The sequence below is a fragment of the Symsagittifera roscoffensis genome, chromosome 2 (genome assembly GCF_963678635.1).
Source record: "Symsagittifera roscoffensis chromosome 2, txSymRosc1.1, whole genome shotgun sequence".
Lineage (NCBI taxonomy): Eukaryota > Metazoa > Xenacoelomorpha > Acoela > Convolutidae > Symsagittifera > Symsagittifera roscoffensis.
In genome coordinates this window covers 35,612,674-35,627,682 of record NC_087063.1, presented here as the reverse complement: position 1 = coordinate 35,627,682, position 15,009 = coordinate 35,612,674, and the positions used below count along the sequence as shown (strand labels likewise).

At 39.4% G+C, this 15,009-nt stretch overlaps 4 protein-coding genes across 4 annotated transcripts in view; all 4 read left to right on the top strand.

Annotated features, from left to right (window-relative positions):
- Positions 1-8,825, top strand: part of LOC134840334 (prefoldin subunit 3-like) — a 207,453-nt gene extending 198,628 nt beyond the window's left edge. Inside the window, exons 2-5 of the mRNA XM_063856094.1 lie at positions 7,356-7,589; positions 7,830-7,905; positions 7,986-8,081; positions 8,272-8,825. Of these exons, the coding sequence (XP_063712164.1) occupies positions 7,366-7,589; positions 7,830-7,905; positions 7,986-8,081; positions 8,272-8,517 (642 nt within the window). The 5' untranslated portion in view covers positions 7,356-7,365 and the 3' untranslated portion in view covers positions 8,518-8,825. The remainder of the gene's footprint in view (positions 1-7,355; positions 7,590-7,829; positions 7,906-7,985; positions 8,082-8,271) is intronic.
- On the top strand, positions 1,398-5,316 carry LOC134840333 (ATP-dependent RNA helicase DHX8-like). Its single transcript, XM_063856093.1, has one exon. It carries the CDS (start codon positions 1,434-1,436, stop codon positions 5,193-5,195), a length of 3,762 nt encoding a protein of 1,253 aa, XP_063712163.1. The 5' UTR covers positions 1,398-1,433; the 3' UTR covers positions 5,196-5,316.
- Positions 6,414-7,245, top strand: LOC134840335 (proton-transporting V-type ATPase complex assembly regulator TMEM9-like). Its single transcript, XM_063856095.1, has one exon. It carries the CDS (start codon positions 6,442-6,444, stop codon positions 7,060-7,062), a length of 621 nt encoding a protein of 206 aa, XP_063712165.1. The 5' UTR covers positions 6,414-6,441; the 3' UTR covers positions 7,063-7,245.
- A 1,243-nt stretch (positions 8,826-10,068) lies between the features above and the next one.
- On the top strand, positions 10,069-11,186 carry LOC134838960 (large ribosomal subunit protein uL2-like). The gene is made up of 2 exons (XM_063854331.1): positions 10,069-10,767; positions 10,988-11,186. Exons 1-2 carry the CDS (start codon positions 10,088-10,090, stop codon positions 11,082-11,084), a joined length of 777 nt encoding a protein of 258 aa, XP_063710401.1. The 5' UTR covers positions 10,069-10,087; the 3' UTR covers positions 11,085-11,186.
- Positions 11,187-15,009: the final 3,823 nt, after the last annotated feature.

Below are 15,009 nucleotides of genomic sequence, written 5' to 3'. Positions count from 1 at the left end.
ATTATGTATGGGGGCAATTGGTAAATTTCAACAGCAAGCAGATAGACGGCTGCTAGGACTATTGCGTTAAACACAGATTGGGCGATTTCGGGCACCAGTTTAGCGTTTTTAGCCTTTTCAACTTCAAGTGCTCTGCTTCTACGGATTTCTTTTTCTCTGCTTTTAACTCCAAGTGCTCCGCTTCTAAGGAATTCTTCTTGGATAGCGGGATAATAGGGTTTCGAGGCAAGGTTCAAATCCACATCACTAGATTAGGAGTCCAACTGTTGTTGCACTGAGCCATCATCATCTTGGGAACTCATTTTCATTCACATATGAAACTATTTAATAAGTTTATCACAACAATTAGTGCACGAAATGCACGAAATGCACGAACAATTAATGCACGAAATCACTTTTATCCGCGTCATATCGACTCACTGCAGAACATAAATGGCATCATACTACATCACTATAGCCTTCAAATTTCTCACTAATCTGCACATTGAGGATCTGACCTAAGATAAAAACATCTTTTCTGACTTCCAATGTCAATCTCCTGATTTTAAAACTTCTCCTAGATTTTAAAAGATGTTGATTTGCAGGACAGTCCTGCCAACCAACAAGCTAAAATTATCCTACTATGCTTCTTCCCTTCGGAAATCTTGCTTGTCATTGTCCTGAATATTAAAACTAAGTAACTCTGTGGTTAGAAAGCACAATGAAACAATCTCCCTTTTCAAGAGATTATCCAAGTCTTTCATGTCACCACAAAGTGATCAGTCGTCCTAATTGATTCAAAACAATCATGCAGGCTGGAATATTTTATTATACTCTTTACTCAAATCTTTACTAAGATCGGTTTGTTAAGCTTATTACAACAATGATGTTTCATTAGTTGTTTTTCATGGCAAGTTTATTTAAGATCAATTCTTTTGTGAGAAATATATGATCAGAAAATTGTTGTTCTTGATTGTCCACTACTTCAAGGCTTCCTGGTGTTTCTATGGTAAATACTGAATTTGTAAAATTTGAGACTGTCTTTGCTTTGTCGTTGTCGGTAGTTGCCCACTGGTTATGACCAAGGTTGATGGCAGGTATTGCCTGTGATGATTTAAGCTTCTTATTGACGTGGTTCCAGAATTACTTGTGTTGGGATTTGGTACATTTCGATATAATTTAACCTTGACAACTATACAACGAATTTCTACCGCTTGACAAGTCGTTTGTCTTAGCGTCATTATCTTTATTTATTGATGTCAGTTCTCAAACATAATAAAATCTCAAAAAAGTTCAATTTATTATCTTAACTTTTCCCTAAAATAGTTCGGATTCCTTACAAATTGATGAAGGACTATTGTAGTAACTTCGGTTACCATGGTAATTTCTGACCTCATTTAATTTAAAATAGAAGGTTTTTCAGAAAGTTTGAAGGAAACATTCTGTTTTGAGGAATGGATGAAATTGAAAAATTGGAGTATTATTCCCTTGTTTCAAAAGTTATCACTGAGCTGACCAATCATCTTAGCTTGTCTGATAAAGAGGTTGCTGAATTTGTTATTCACCTTGGTTCAAGAGCCAAAAGCGTTGAATCGTTTAGTAAAAAGTTAGAAGAAAATGGCGCACCAATAACGAATTCTTTGGCCGTTCATTTGTTTGAGTTGATAAAAAAACTACTTCCAAAGGGTTATTTCAACCAAAATGGAAAGGCCTCTAAAAAGAAAAAGAAGAAATTAACAGTAGAAGAAAATGATATCAGTAGTCTATCAGAAACGAAACTTGAAGCGAAAACAGCCATTCCAGCTCTGTCAATGCCCGATGACTTTCCATCCGCCCAGTCTTTATTGAAGACTAATGAGACTAAGTCTGAGCAAATCCAGGAGACTGTCGACGATGCTATGAGCCAACTTGAGGCTCTTGAAGGTCTCGCGAGTGTACCAGAAAACGAAATGAAAATACGCGATAACGACCAGCGTCTCTCTGGTCCGGTTAATAGAAACAGGTCGCGATCTCGAAGCAAAGGAACGTCAGAATCAAAAAGACACAGAGATAAAGAACATAGGAGATCCCGTAGTCGAGAAAGACAACACAACCGGAATCGTGACGATGAGCATAGGCGATCACGTAAAAGATCACGAAGTAAAAGTTACGATCGTAAAAGATCGAGAAGTCGCAGTTATGACCGAAAAAAACCAAGAAGTAGGAGTAATGAAAGGAGGCGCAATTATCAGGACAGAAATCCACGTGATCAAAATGATGATAGGAATCATGTTAGGAGCGTTCGTCCCAAGGAGGTTTTACTAGCTACTCCTGAGTTAGGACAGATATACAAAGGAAGAGTGATGAATCTTGTACAATTTGGCTGCTTCGTAGCCTTATCGGGCTTCAAAACAAAGCTTGAAGGCCTTGTTCATGTATCGGAGTTGCGACCAGAACGTGTAAACAACGTTTCAGATATAGTATCTCGCAACCAAGAGGTTTTCGTTAAGGTTATTTCTTTTTCTGGAACAAGATGTAGTTTATCCATGAAAGATGTGGACCAAGAAACTGGAGCTGACAAAAATCCAAATCGTACTATCAAATCAAACGTTGAAGTTCAGGAAGAGCTGCGCAACCCGGATCGTCCAGACGACGGGCTGAATGTTCCAATGAGCGTAGACGCACATGATGCTCCAAGGTCTAAAAAGTTTGCAAGATTATCTTCTCCAGAACGCTTTGAAATAACACAAATGATTGCAGCTGGAGTTTTGGACAAATCGGAGTACCCAGATTTTGATGAAGAGTGTGGGTTGATGCCACGAATTGACGAGTTGGCTGAAGATGCAGATGAAGATATCGAAATTGAAATGGTAGAAGAAGAACCGGCATTTTTGAAAGGATACGGTCGACATTTCGCTGATTTAAGTCCCGTGAAAATAGTCAAGAATCCCGATGGCTCATTGTCGAAGGCTGCTATGATGCAATCGGCACTATCAAAAGAAAGACGAGAAGTCAAGACAGCGAAACGAAATGAAGAGTCAGAATCTAGAACAATCGACACAAAAATGTGGAATGATCCTGTTCCTGACCCAGAAGCGAAAGCAGCTGCAGATTCTTCAGACATGATAAAAAATGCATCGATTACAATTCAAGATATACCGGAATGGAAAAAAGTTTCCTTTGGAGGCAAAAATGTATCTTATGGGCGCCGAGTAACTACGACCATTATTGAACAGCGACAGAGTTTACCGATTTATAAATTGAGGATGGAGCTAGTAAAAGCCATTCATGACAATCAGGTTCTAATTGTTGTTGGTGAAACAGGATCGGGCAAAACTACCCAGATTACTCAGTATTTGGCGGAGGAAGGTTTCACTGCCCGCGGAAAAATCGGTTGCACCCAGCCTCGGCGAGTTGCTGCTATGTCGGTTGCCAAACGAGTAGCTGAGGAATATGGGTGTAGATTGGGTGCCGAAGTGGGATATACGATCCGGTTCGAAGACTGCACGTCTTCAGAAACCGTTTTGAAGTACATGACAGACGGTATGCTGTTGAGAGAGTGTCTCGTAGATCCTGAGATGTCTCAGTACTCAGTGATCATGTTAGACGAAGCGCATGAACGTACAGTTCCAACTGATGTAGTGTTCGGCCTTGTTAAAAAAGCGGTTTCGAAAAGACCCGATCTGAAACTGATTGTAACATCTGCTACTCTAGATTCGATCAAGTTTTCGACTTATTTCAACGAGGCACCAATTTTCACAATTCCAGGACGGACTTTCCCGGTTGAAATTCTCTATACAAAGGAACCGGAAACTGATTATGTCGATGCATCCTTAATCACTGTGATGCAGATTCACTTGACGGAACCTCCTGGAGATATCCTCGTGTTTCTGACAGGTCAAGAAGAAATCGATACTGCTTGTGAAGTTCTGTTCGAGAGATGCAAATCTTTGGGAAACGACGTACCTGAACTGATTATTCTCCCTGTTTATTCAGCTCTGCCCAGTGAAATGCAGACAAGGATTTTTGACCCGGCTCCCCCAGGAAGCAGGAAAGTTATCATTGCAACCAATATTGCGGAGACTTCACTTACAATTGATGGAATTTACTATGTGGTCGATCCAGGATTCGTCAAACAGAATGTCTACAATTCCAAAAGTCACATGGACGCCCTTGTGGTCACTCCCATCTCCCAGGCGCAAGCAAAACAAAGGGCCGGCAGAGCAGGAAGAACTGGCCCTGGAAAGTGCTATCGTTTGTACACTGAAAGAGCATACAGGGATGAGATGTTATCAACTGCCGTGCCAGAGATTCAACGAACAAATTTGGCATCCACTGTCCTTTCGTTGAAGGCGATGGGAATCAATGATTTGCTCGCATTCGACTTCATGGATGCTCCTCCAATGGAGACTCTTGTGATGGCTATGGAAAACTTGCATGCATTGGGAGCTTTAGACGATGAAGGTCTTCTGACAAGAATCGGAAGACGCATGGCCGAGTTTCCTATTGAGCCTAATTTATCCAAAATGCTCATGATGAGTGTACATTTGGGTTGCAGCGATGAAATTTTGACCGTTGTCTCAATGTTGTCAGTTCAGAACGTTTTCTACAGGCCTAAAGAAAAACAACAAGTTGCTGATCAGAAAAAGGCGAAATTTAATCAAGCTGAAGGAGATCATTTGACGTTGCTTGCAGTTTTCAATTCGTGGAAACATAACAAATTTTCGAACCCATGGTGCTTTGAAAATTTTATCCAGGGACGATCTCTGAGAAGAGCTCAGGATATCAGACAACAAATGATGGGAATTATGGATAGACATAAACTGGATGTTGTCACATGTGGAAAAAACACCACGAAGGTCCAGAAGGCAATCCTCAGTGGGTTCTTCATGCACGCTGCAAAGAAAGATCCCCAAGACGGTTACAGGACGCTTGTGGATCAACAAGTCGTATACATGCACCCTTCGAGTTCGCTGTTTAACAGACAACCTGATTGGGTCATATACCACGAACTGGTGTTGACAACCAAAGAATACATGCGCGAGGTGACCCATATTGACCCTAAATGGCTGGTGGAATTTGCGGGATCCTTCTACAGATTCAGCGACCCGACCAAACTCAGCAAGACGAAGAGGAATCTCAAGTTGGAAGCACTAAACAAACCTCACGAGGATCCGAATGCCTGGAGATTGTCGCGTGTCAAGAGGAAAACAGGAGTCAAACAAACCTTTGGTTGAGACTGACGACGTACTTTACATTAAGACCAATAATAACTGTGAAATTATTTCTCCCTGTTTTATTGGGATGTCACAAGCGATTATAACTTGATTTGTTATAAGTAGTTTAACTTCAATCTGAGTTTTTTCATTATCTGATTTTGATTTCAAAGTCTGTTTATTTAAGTTGTTTGTACTTGTAGACTTTTCTTTACGGCTATCTTAATTTTTCAGATTGAGTGTTTAAAATGAGACCTAACTACTCAAAGGTAGCCTCTGCTCCTCGAAGGCCCTTCGAGAAGGAGCGATTGGACCAGGAATTGAAACTTGTGGGCGAATTCGGACTCCGAAACAAGCGAGAGGTCAGTATGCTCAATGTTTTTGACCGATTACTGAAATACTAAATGGATTCGAAATAGCTTTTGTTTAATCAGAACAAGCACGTAACATGTTCTGTTTCAGGTATGGAGAGTAAAGTTCACCCTGGCAAAAGTGAGAAACTTGGCTCGAATGTTGCTGACCCTGCCCCAGAAAGACCCAAAAAGGATATTCCAGGGAAATGCCCTCCTCAGAAGACTGGTCAGAACCGGAGTGCTCAGCGAAGACAAAATGAAGCTTGATTACGTCCTGTCATTAAAAGTATGTTTTACACGGGATATAGTCATATGGCGTATATTCGTTGCCAGATGAATATGTTATAGTCGGAATTTTTTTCCAGGTCGATGACTTTCTGGAACGCAGACTGCAGACGCAAGTGATGAAATTAGGCTTAGCCAGGTCAATCCACCACGCACGAGTCCTTATCAGACAGAGACACATCAGAGTGAAAAAACAGATCGTGAATGTGCCCAGCTACATGGTCCGAGTAGAGAGTCAGAAACACATTGACTTCGCAATCAACTCGTCCCTCGGAGGCGGCAAACCTGGCCGAGTGAAGAGAATGAATGCTAAGAAGGCGGCGGGAGGCGGAGCGGAAGAGGAGGATGAGGATTAAATAAATAGTTCCTCGGATGTGATCATGCCCCCAATTTGTATGACCTCATCTTGGTGTTATTTTAGACTTCGTTCATGTAGATTGGATTCTTTCTGATGCTTTCAAATTGACGATGTCTTAACCTCAATGTTTTTGAAGGTGTTTCTCAACATGTAGTTTTGAGTGCTAGTATAGACAACATAACCATGTCATCATTCCATAAGCTATTTAGTGTAAGACGGAGTTATTGTTGTTTTTCTGAAGTATTTTAATTGAAAATTTTTCAGAGATGCAATGATTGCTAATTCACCAAATAATCTACCTCTTGTCCTTCTAGCGTTTTCCATATTTATCGTCTGCTGCAATGCTAAGTTTTCGGATCACAGATGTAAGTGCGAGTGCCAGGCATCACCGGAAGACGGATATGATCGTCCTTTCAATCTCATCCGAGTGATCAGCTCGGACAAATGCAAATGCCAGGAGATGTTTGGAGAGAACTGGCTGAGCAAACGGGAAGCCAATGACTCATACTTACAGAAACAGTTCGACTACTGCAACAATAAGTGTCAATGTGTGTTTGAGACCAGGAATACATTTACAATTAAGTTTATAGTTACTTTAATCATAGTGGTGTTGACACTTCTGGGGCTGTATATGGCGTATCTTTTATTTTTGGATCCGTATGTGACAAAGAAGTTGTACTCCATGCGTTCTGGAATAGTGATGGAAAACAGACAGGGACCAGGAGGAAGTGTTATAACAGAGGAGGATTCGAGGAGACCTTCGTCTTCATCAGGAGGTCCAATCCGGCAGAGACCTCTTTTGGCACATGTGTCAGACGTGCATTCAGAGTGGAAGGAAAAGGTGGAGGAACAGAGAGATACTGTGTACAACAGACAAGCTGTCCTGTCATAATGCACGCAAAGTGTCATGTAAAATCCAAAAAGGCTGATATCTCAAAAGTACAACATCATCTAGTTAATGAGTGTTTATATTGTTGTATGGCGTCAATTTTAGATATTTGGCATATAATTATAGATGTTTTCTTGCGAAATTTATATTGAAAATTCGCAATTTGCAGGAAACCTTGGAAATTCAATCTTGTTTTTTTTTTCAAAATTATTATTGTTCTAAGTGGTAAAGGAATCTTCAATTAATTACAAAAAAATGAAAAGTAAAGGAAGTGTTAAGAATTTTACAATTTTCAGATAATTTTCTATGTCAGCGGGGGGTCTCTCATCTACTTCAGCACCTGATGCTAGTGGCGACACAGCTGCTCCAGTAAAAGAACATTTGGGCATCCCTAAAGCAGAGTTCATAGAGGATGTAGCAGGCTACATGGAGAAGCATGGGGGCGATGCGGAGGCGGTGCTGAAGAAACTAGACACGCAATTGGCCAGATACAATGCAATGAACAGCAGTCTCCAGGCAAGAAGATCCTAGTGAGTAATTTATGTCTTGAGATCACGAGAACGACGTGACTGATTATAATTTGATTTTGTAGATATAAGAAGTAGCAGATATTATACGTAGCAATTGTAGTCCCATTTATTTCTTCACGAGTAGTCAGCGTTTCGAGATTTTTTCTCTGTACATTGAACATGAGTATGTTGCATATTTTGTTTTCTATCTCCGTACCTATTTTTTTCTGATGATACCAGAAGAACGTACTTGTTTTTTAGTCTCCGGAACCAGACCCCTGAGCTGAACAAGACCAAAGAAATGATCAAACTGCTGAAGGAAAAGAAAGACTCTCAAGTATGTATGTTAGCACAGACAAACCTTCCGTAGTTCATCTTTCTTTTTGGTCGTTGTTTGTTCAGTGATTGGTTGTTTAGGAGGAAAAAGAGCTGCATACGAAGTTTCTCCTAACCGACCACGTCTATGCTGATGCAACTTTGGATGCCTTTGACACAGTCGGACTATGGCTAGGGGTCAGTCAGTACTCAAAGTTCTGCGAAATATTTTGATAGTTTTTTCATGAGTAAAGAGATGTATACAATTTTGCTCCGATTTACATGATGTCTTATCATACCCCTGAATTTTTCTTTCGAAAATTATAAGCTCATTTGAATTCAATTATATGTGCGAAATCGATTAAAGAGTTTTTCTTCTTCTTTCTAGGCGAATGTGATGCTGGAGTATCCACTAGACGAAGCCACTGACATAGTGAACGAGAACTTGAGCCACGTGGTTGACCAGGAGAAGACCCTGAGTGATGACTTGTTGTTCTTGAGAGACCAGATCACCACCACAGAAGTGAGCATGGCCAGAGTGTACAACTACAATGTGGAGAAGAAGCAGAAGGCCAATGCATTATCTGCCGCCGCCGCTGCAAGTTCAAACGCTGCTCTCACCCCAGCTGCTTAAGAGAAATGAAGATGTTGATTATCATGTTGGCCTGTTTTCCCAGCCTCTCCGCCTTTTCTTAATTTTAACCACATTTTTAGATTTTTTCGATAAAAATCCAAATGGAAATTGTAATTTACAAGTTTTCTTGTTTGAGTAACAAGATTTTTCTCACCCAGTGTCAAATTTTAAAAGGGACGGAAATTGGAAAACAGCCTAATCTTGTACAATACATTGATATTTGCTAAAGTTACAATGACACTATGCCTCCAAGTTGTTTTGTAAAGTTTTAATTTTGTCTATTTTGAAATATATATTGATTGATTAAATTTTCTTTCACGAGAAAAAATTACTGGCATGTACTTAGAGATGAATAAGGAGACTATCGTCCCTTAATTACCACTTTTTCACAGCTTCACGATTAGTTACATAAATTGAACAAGTCAGTATTTTTTCTGTTCACCTGCATTCGTCGACTCGTTTCTAACTGTCTGTTAGCCATGTTACTTTAACTGGTGCCTCTTCCACGAATGGTTATTTGTTCTCTTTCAGATCACTGAAATATATCTGAAATGCCGCTCGCTTATGACATTCTAGACAAGGGACTGGAGAAGAAGCGCCACAAGAGGAAGCGCATCGTGCCCAAGCCCAACTCGTTCTTCATGGACGTCAAGTGTCCCGGCTGCTTCAACATCAGCACCATCTTCAGCCACGCCCAGACTGTGGTGCTGTGTGCCGGATGTCAGACTGTGCTATGCTTTCCTACAGGTGGGAAGGCCAAACTGGTGGAGGGCTCCAGCTTCAGGAAGAAGCCAGAGTACTAGATTCTCTGGCAACAAATCCAACAGAGCATCATCCATTCCTCGTGAACTTAGATGAATTTGGAATTTATTTAGACGTGGATTTGGTTTGTCTCGTCAATTGATGCTATAACATGTTGCTCTGGTCGTGATAAATTGAGTTTGTTGGATGTTCGACTTGAATTGATTTAGGCCAATTTGAGGTCATGTCTAATAAACATTATCCTGTCTAAACTCTTTTTGCCTATAGACTGATTGGCTCTATGAGACTACAACGAGTTTCCATGTACTCATTAACTTGCGATGAACCTAGTTCAGACTCTTATATAGGTCGTGATGAATTTTTTTCGTTTTTCACGAAAAAAGGAAGGCAAACTTCACTATCGAAGTGCAAGAGTGTAAAGGTCACGGCTTTAGTTTTCAGATTTCCCAGCAAAAAAAAATATATTTTCCCTATAGATCCGGTTTTCTCAAGCTGGGTTAATTTTCTCAAAAAACTGCCAATCATAAATTGTCCCAGAAAGTCAAAATATGTTTGATTTTTACAGACATGGAAAGGTTTTAGAAGACCCAAGAGAAAGTTTTGAAAAATTATTTTAAGCCGTGAAGATTAATTTTTCAAGCTGCTTCGCGCTTTAAAATAGATGATCCAATGTGAACAAGCATAGAATTGGTATTATTTAGTAAATTAAATATAAATAGGAATAGATAAACGAACTTTTGAATGTTTTGTGGAGCCAACTTAACGTCAATAAAATGAAATTGAAGCAATTTATAATTTTCAGTTGAAAATGGGTCGTGTCATTCGTGCTCAGAGAAAGGGTGCCGGGTCCATCTTCAAGGCCCACAACCACCACAGAAAGGGAGTACCCAAGCTGAGGAATCTGGACTACAGCGAGCGAAAGGGATACATGCGTGGACTGGTCAAGGACATCATCCATGACCCAGGACGTGGAGCACCTCTGGCTGTCGTCGAGTTCCGAGACCCCTACCAGTACAGAAAGAGGAAGGAGCTCTTCATTGCCTCTGAAGGCCTCTTCACTGGCCAGTATATCTACGCTGGAAAGAAAGCGGCGTTGACCACTGGAAATATCCTGCCCATCGGAAACATCCCAGAGGGTACCTTGGTATGTTCAGTAGAAGAAAAAACCGGAGATCGAGGAAAACTGGCGAAAGCTTCCGGTGACTTCTGTGCGGTCATCTCGCATAACAGCGACACTGGTAAGACCAGAATTCGAATGCCGTCTGGCCTGAAAAAAGTGATCTCTTCTAAGAATCGAGCTATGATTGGAATTGTTGCCGGAGGAGGTCGAACAGAGAAGCCTCTGCTGAAGGCTGGTCGTGCTTACCATAAGTTCAAGGTGAAGAGGAAGTGCTGGCCTGTAGTGAGAGGTGTGGCCATGAACCCCGTGGAGCATCCGCACGGAGGTGGTAACCACCAGCATATTGGATCTCCCAGTACTGTCAAGAGGTGTGTAGAGTTTGCTATTATTGATTTTCAACCAGGAGCTTTGGAAATGCAAGTGTGTGCAAGATATTTTCATCTGAACGCGATCTATCAGCAATTGATTACGAAAGACATCGTGGCTGCGATGTGGAATGTTTTGAGATTTGAGAGTTGATTGATAAGTTTCTGCAATGCGCGGTACAAAACAAACTATTTCGACGAATCATCATTGCTTTCTGTTTAGGTCTACTCCTCCTGGACGAAAGGTGGGTCTGATTGCTGCCAGAAGGACTGGTCTGATCAGAGGAGGCAGAAAGGAGAAGCTGGCCGAGAAAGAGTAACTGAATAGCAACTCGCTCTCCCAGTGTAGAAGTTGAACCATCGATATAGATTCTGATTATCTTTTGTTATAAGAATACTGTCTGAATTCAACTTCGAAGCAACCTTTTCGTTCTAGCTGAAGTTTTACTACAGAAAGTCAACCAAAAATCAAATAAAATCTTAAAAAGTTTGATTCCACGCCTTTAAGGGCTAAGGAAAGTAGTAGCCTAAGGCTTTCATTAGTTTATTTGAGTTTACACTAGCGAATTTTGATTCCCCGCCTTTAAGGGCCAAAGAAAGTAGTAGCCTAAGGCTTTCATTAGTTAATTTGAGTTTACACTTGTGTAATCGGGAACTAGAGTTTTTCCCCGTAAACAGCTTTTGTTTACAAATTTACATTCGGAATAGACTTTTTTGCTAACTATTCTGCACAATCTGATATCATAGGTTTAATCGAAAGAACAGGTAGTTGAAAGCTTACCTTTATCATTGGCTACGCACAACTTTGTTATAAAATTATGGCCTCCCAAGTTTTGAAACTCTGACCGTTTTTCGGAAACTATTTGAATTTACTCGAATACTACCGTGCCAATTCTCAGGTTAAGTGTTGAATCGAGAAACTCGGTTTTGGAAATCTTCTTTAATTAAGCGGCCACGACCTGTTTTTTTGAAAAATTAGAAACAGTTTTGGATTTCGCAGTGTCAACATTTTGAAATTTTGATTGTTTGATTTTTCTTCAAAACTACCCTATCTATCTGAGTTAAAAAATTCAATTGAATGAACCTGTTGCGAGAATTTTTCTTGCAACTCCTTAATTACTTTGTATGGAAATCTTATGTCCTTGGGAAAATTCCAATATCTCAAAAAAATTCAATGTGGCTTAAAAAGACTTGAGGTTTTGGGCAAAGTCAAGTTTTTGAAATTACCCATTTCGACCCGCATCAGTATAACACATTGAAAAATTTCAAACGGGTAGTTCGAGTTTTAGCTGGACCCCTGGTTATCTTTTATCGAGACATAAAACTTTTTTCCTGATTTCTTATGTTTTTTTTAAGTTTGTGTTGTACTCCGCTTTGCTTGTGTTTTAATTGCAACCGGGTACTAGGTTTGTTCCTTTAAAAAGTTTTTCTACAGATATGAGCCTGTGAATTGTTAGGAATGTGCTGTCATGCTCAATTTCATGAAAACTCACATTTTATTACCAGTTGTTAATACTATTGTAGTGCTATTTACGAATCCTTATTTTCTTAGCCCTACTCGCAAATTTAAGTTCGATTTTGGTGCACTTCCTACATAAAAAAAAGAGGTTGTGGCAATTTAATAGCTTGTTTTATCGGCTTTGCGCAGATGCGAGGTTTGAGCAGATAGACTATTGCCAGGATGTGAGAAATTTAACCTCCAGGTGGGAGTTTTGATTCCTGTACATGGCAATATTTTAAAGGCTTATTTTGCCGTTTCCCGTTTCTTCCTTATTTCACTTAAGTGCCTATTTAGAACTACATATTCCGTTTTCTCGATTGTTAGCGAAATGAAGCCTCGCCTCAGATGAAACCTACAGGTTTAATCGGGTTCTTTTTTGGCTCATGCTTATTGAATATTCATTACTTTTTCGAGAGCTAGCGTCTTGTAATCGGGAAATAGGCTTTTTCCCGTAAACAACTTTTCTTGCACATCAGTACGAAATGAAGTTGCTTTGTTAGTGAGCCTAGCAACTTCGAGATCTTTTTCCACTTGGCGTAGAGGTAACGCGGATGCCTTTATACTCTTAGCCCTGGTGTTCGAGTTCCGGACGGAGCTTGTTTTTTCAGTATGTATGAAATTGGAAAAAAAATACCTGAAAAATTGAAGAGTCGTACTAGTTGTCTGCTAATGTTTTGTCGGCTTAGGTGCCACATCGGGTTATTTTCATCCATTTTCATCGTAGCTTTATTCAGTCTAGATGGTTCCGGCTTATTTTTCATCAGGTAAATTGCTTTATTTTGTGTTGCTTCAAAGGCGAATTCAAAATTTCAGGTAGTTTGTTGCAAGATATCCAAATTTTTTTGACACCATTTCTGATCGCATTATTTGCATTCGGCTCAATGGGCGTATATTTTGTCGGCTTAGCTGTCTTTCGGTAAATTATAAAAGCGTCTTCAAAATAGGCGATGGTTGTGTTTTTCGACTGTTTCTCAATTTTTTTAGTTTTTGATATTTCCGTCTCACTGTCTATTCACTATCTTGCAAAGCTTCTTTGTTTATTAAAATTTTTGAGACCGCGTCACCGAAAGTGGCTAGAACAACTGGGGTGTCAGATTTCATTTCTTTCAGCCATGATTCGGCATCCAAAAAAAATTCTCGGCAGTTTTTAACCTATTTTAATCAACCCTTCAAAAAATCAACGGAAGTTATGAAAAGATTTTTTTTACGTAAGCGATTATCAAATCGGAATAGATTTTTTCCGGTTAACAACTTGATTATACTCGCGAGAGCAAGCTTTTTGTAATCTTTTTTTTTACCGTAAACAACTTTTTTATACTAATCTTTCTTGCTTTTCTTACTTGGTTTATTATTGAACTTTAACATATCCAGGTCCGTTTTTACTTGGCCTTGATATAACTTTGTCGCCTTTCCACCTTAATAACTGGGGCTTGAGTCAAGGCCAATTCTTGTGTTTTCCAGCATGTTTGAAATTGAAGTTGTTTTCCTTTCAATGATTCATTTCATTTTTAAAATCCTTAAATTTTAATTTTTACTTAAGTATTAATTTGATCTCGTTATGTAATTGCTCTGTAATTCTTTTACTCGGAAATCAAGATCTTTTACTACTACTACTACTACTACTACTACTACTACTGTAAAATTGAATTTTTTGACTTAGTTTGTCTGCTCAATTTTTGTCGGCTTAGTTGCCAAATCGTGGTTTTTTCCTGTAAGCAATTTTCATTATAGTTGCAAGTATTCTTCATTGAAGTTTCAGGCTCACCTGGTGTGCTCAAAAATTGCCGGCTGTGTTATGTTTCATAAATTTTGTTCCGTTGCCGACTTACTATTCAATTGTTTTTCGTGGCAAGTTTGCCTAGATTGACTTTTTCGTTAGTCTGTTATCGAGCCATACGAAAATTTGAGCAGACCTAGTTTTTTCCAAAAAATTTTTTCCTCTTGTTGTTTGTTATGTACCGCAAGTGATGCGTAGCTCCGAGTCGTCTTTTGGTGAACAAGATCACTTGAATCATTGATAACAGCTTGTGACTTAATTAACGCTTGAACATAATTTTTTTAGTTAAAAATTCAGTTGCCGTTTTATTCTGTTTGCTTAAGTTTTGTCGGTTCAATTTCCAGTGCAGGAATTTATGCAGAGTCAAGTTTTTCTTGCAAAAATTGATGGTAATTATGATATTATTCTGCAATTTGTAAATCATAGGCTCCAATTTTTTATGGATCCCGAGTTCATTTTTGGTTTCCCTTAAAAAGTTAAAGTGGATTCCATTGTTTCTGGCGATCCAATATTGGTATAGACGCTACGTGTTTTGTCGTTTTTAGTCATCTGTTTGCTTCAGGGGTGAGGCGGGTGTTTGGGCGTTGTAAAAAGCTGAAATTTTTCGATGACATCAATTTAGTGTTCGGCTTAAAGCGTGTCCACCCAAGGTTTTCGGCCTAATTACCGCTAGATACTTTTTGCTTGAATGCTACTTAACGCCAGCAGTTGTTTTTTGTTTATTTTGAAAATTGAAATCCATTCGCTGAGACCCATATAAAATGTTTTGCATAGAGGCAGTTTTTTTTAAATTTTTTGTTCAAATAATTTTTCGACTTAGTGGTATTCTTATTTTCTATCTGCTAACTTGACATGCTTTTGTTTGTGATGCATGCAAGTTGTGCGAAGCTGCATTCTGGTGCTTGGTAAGTTCTACGCTTTTGAGTTTTAACTTTAAGGTCTGCATTATTTGAATAGCAACAGGCTA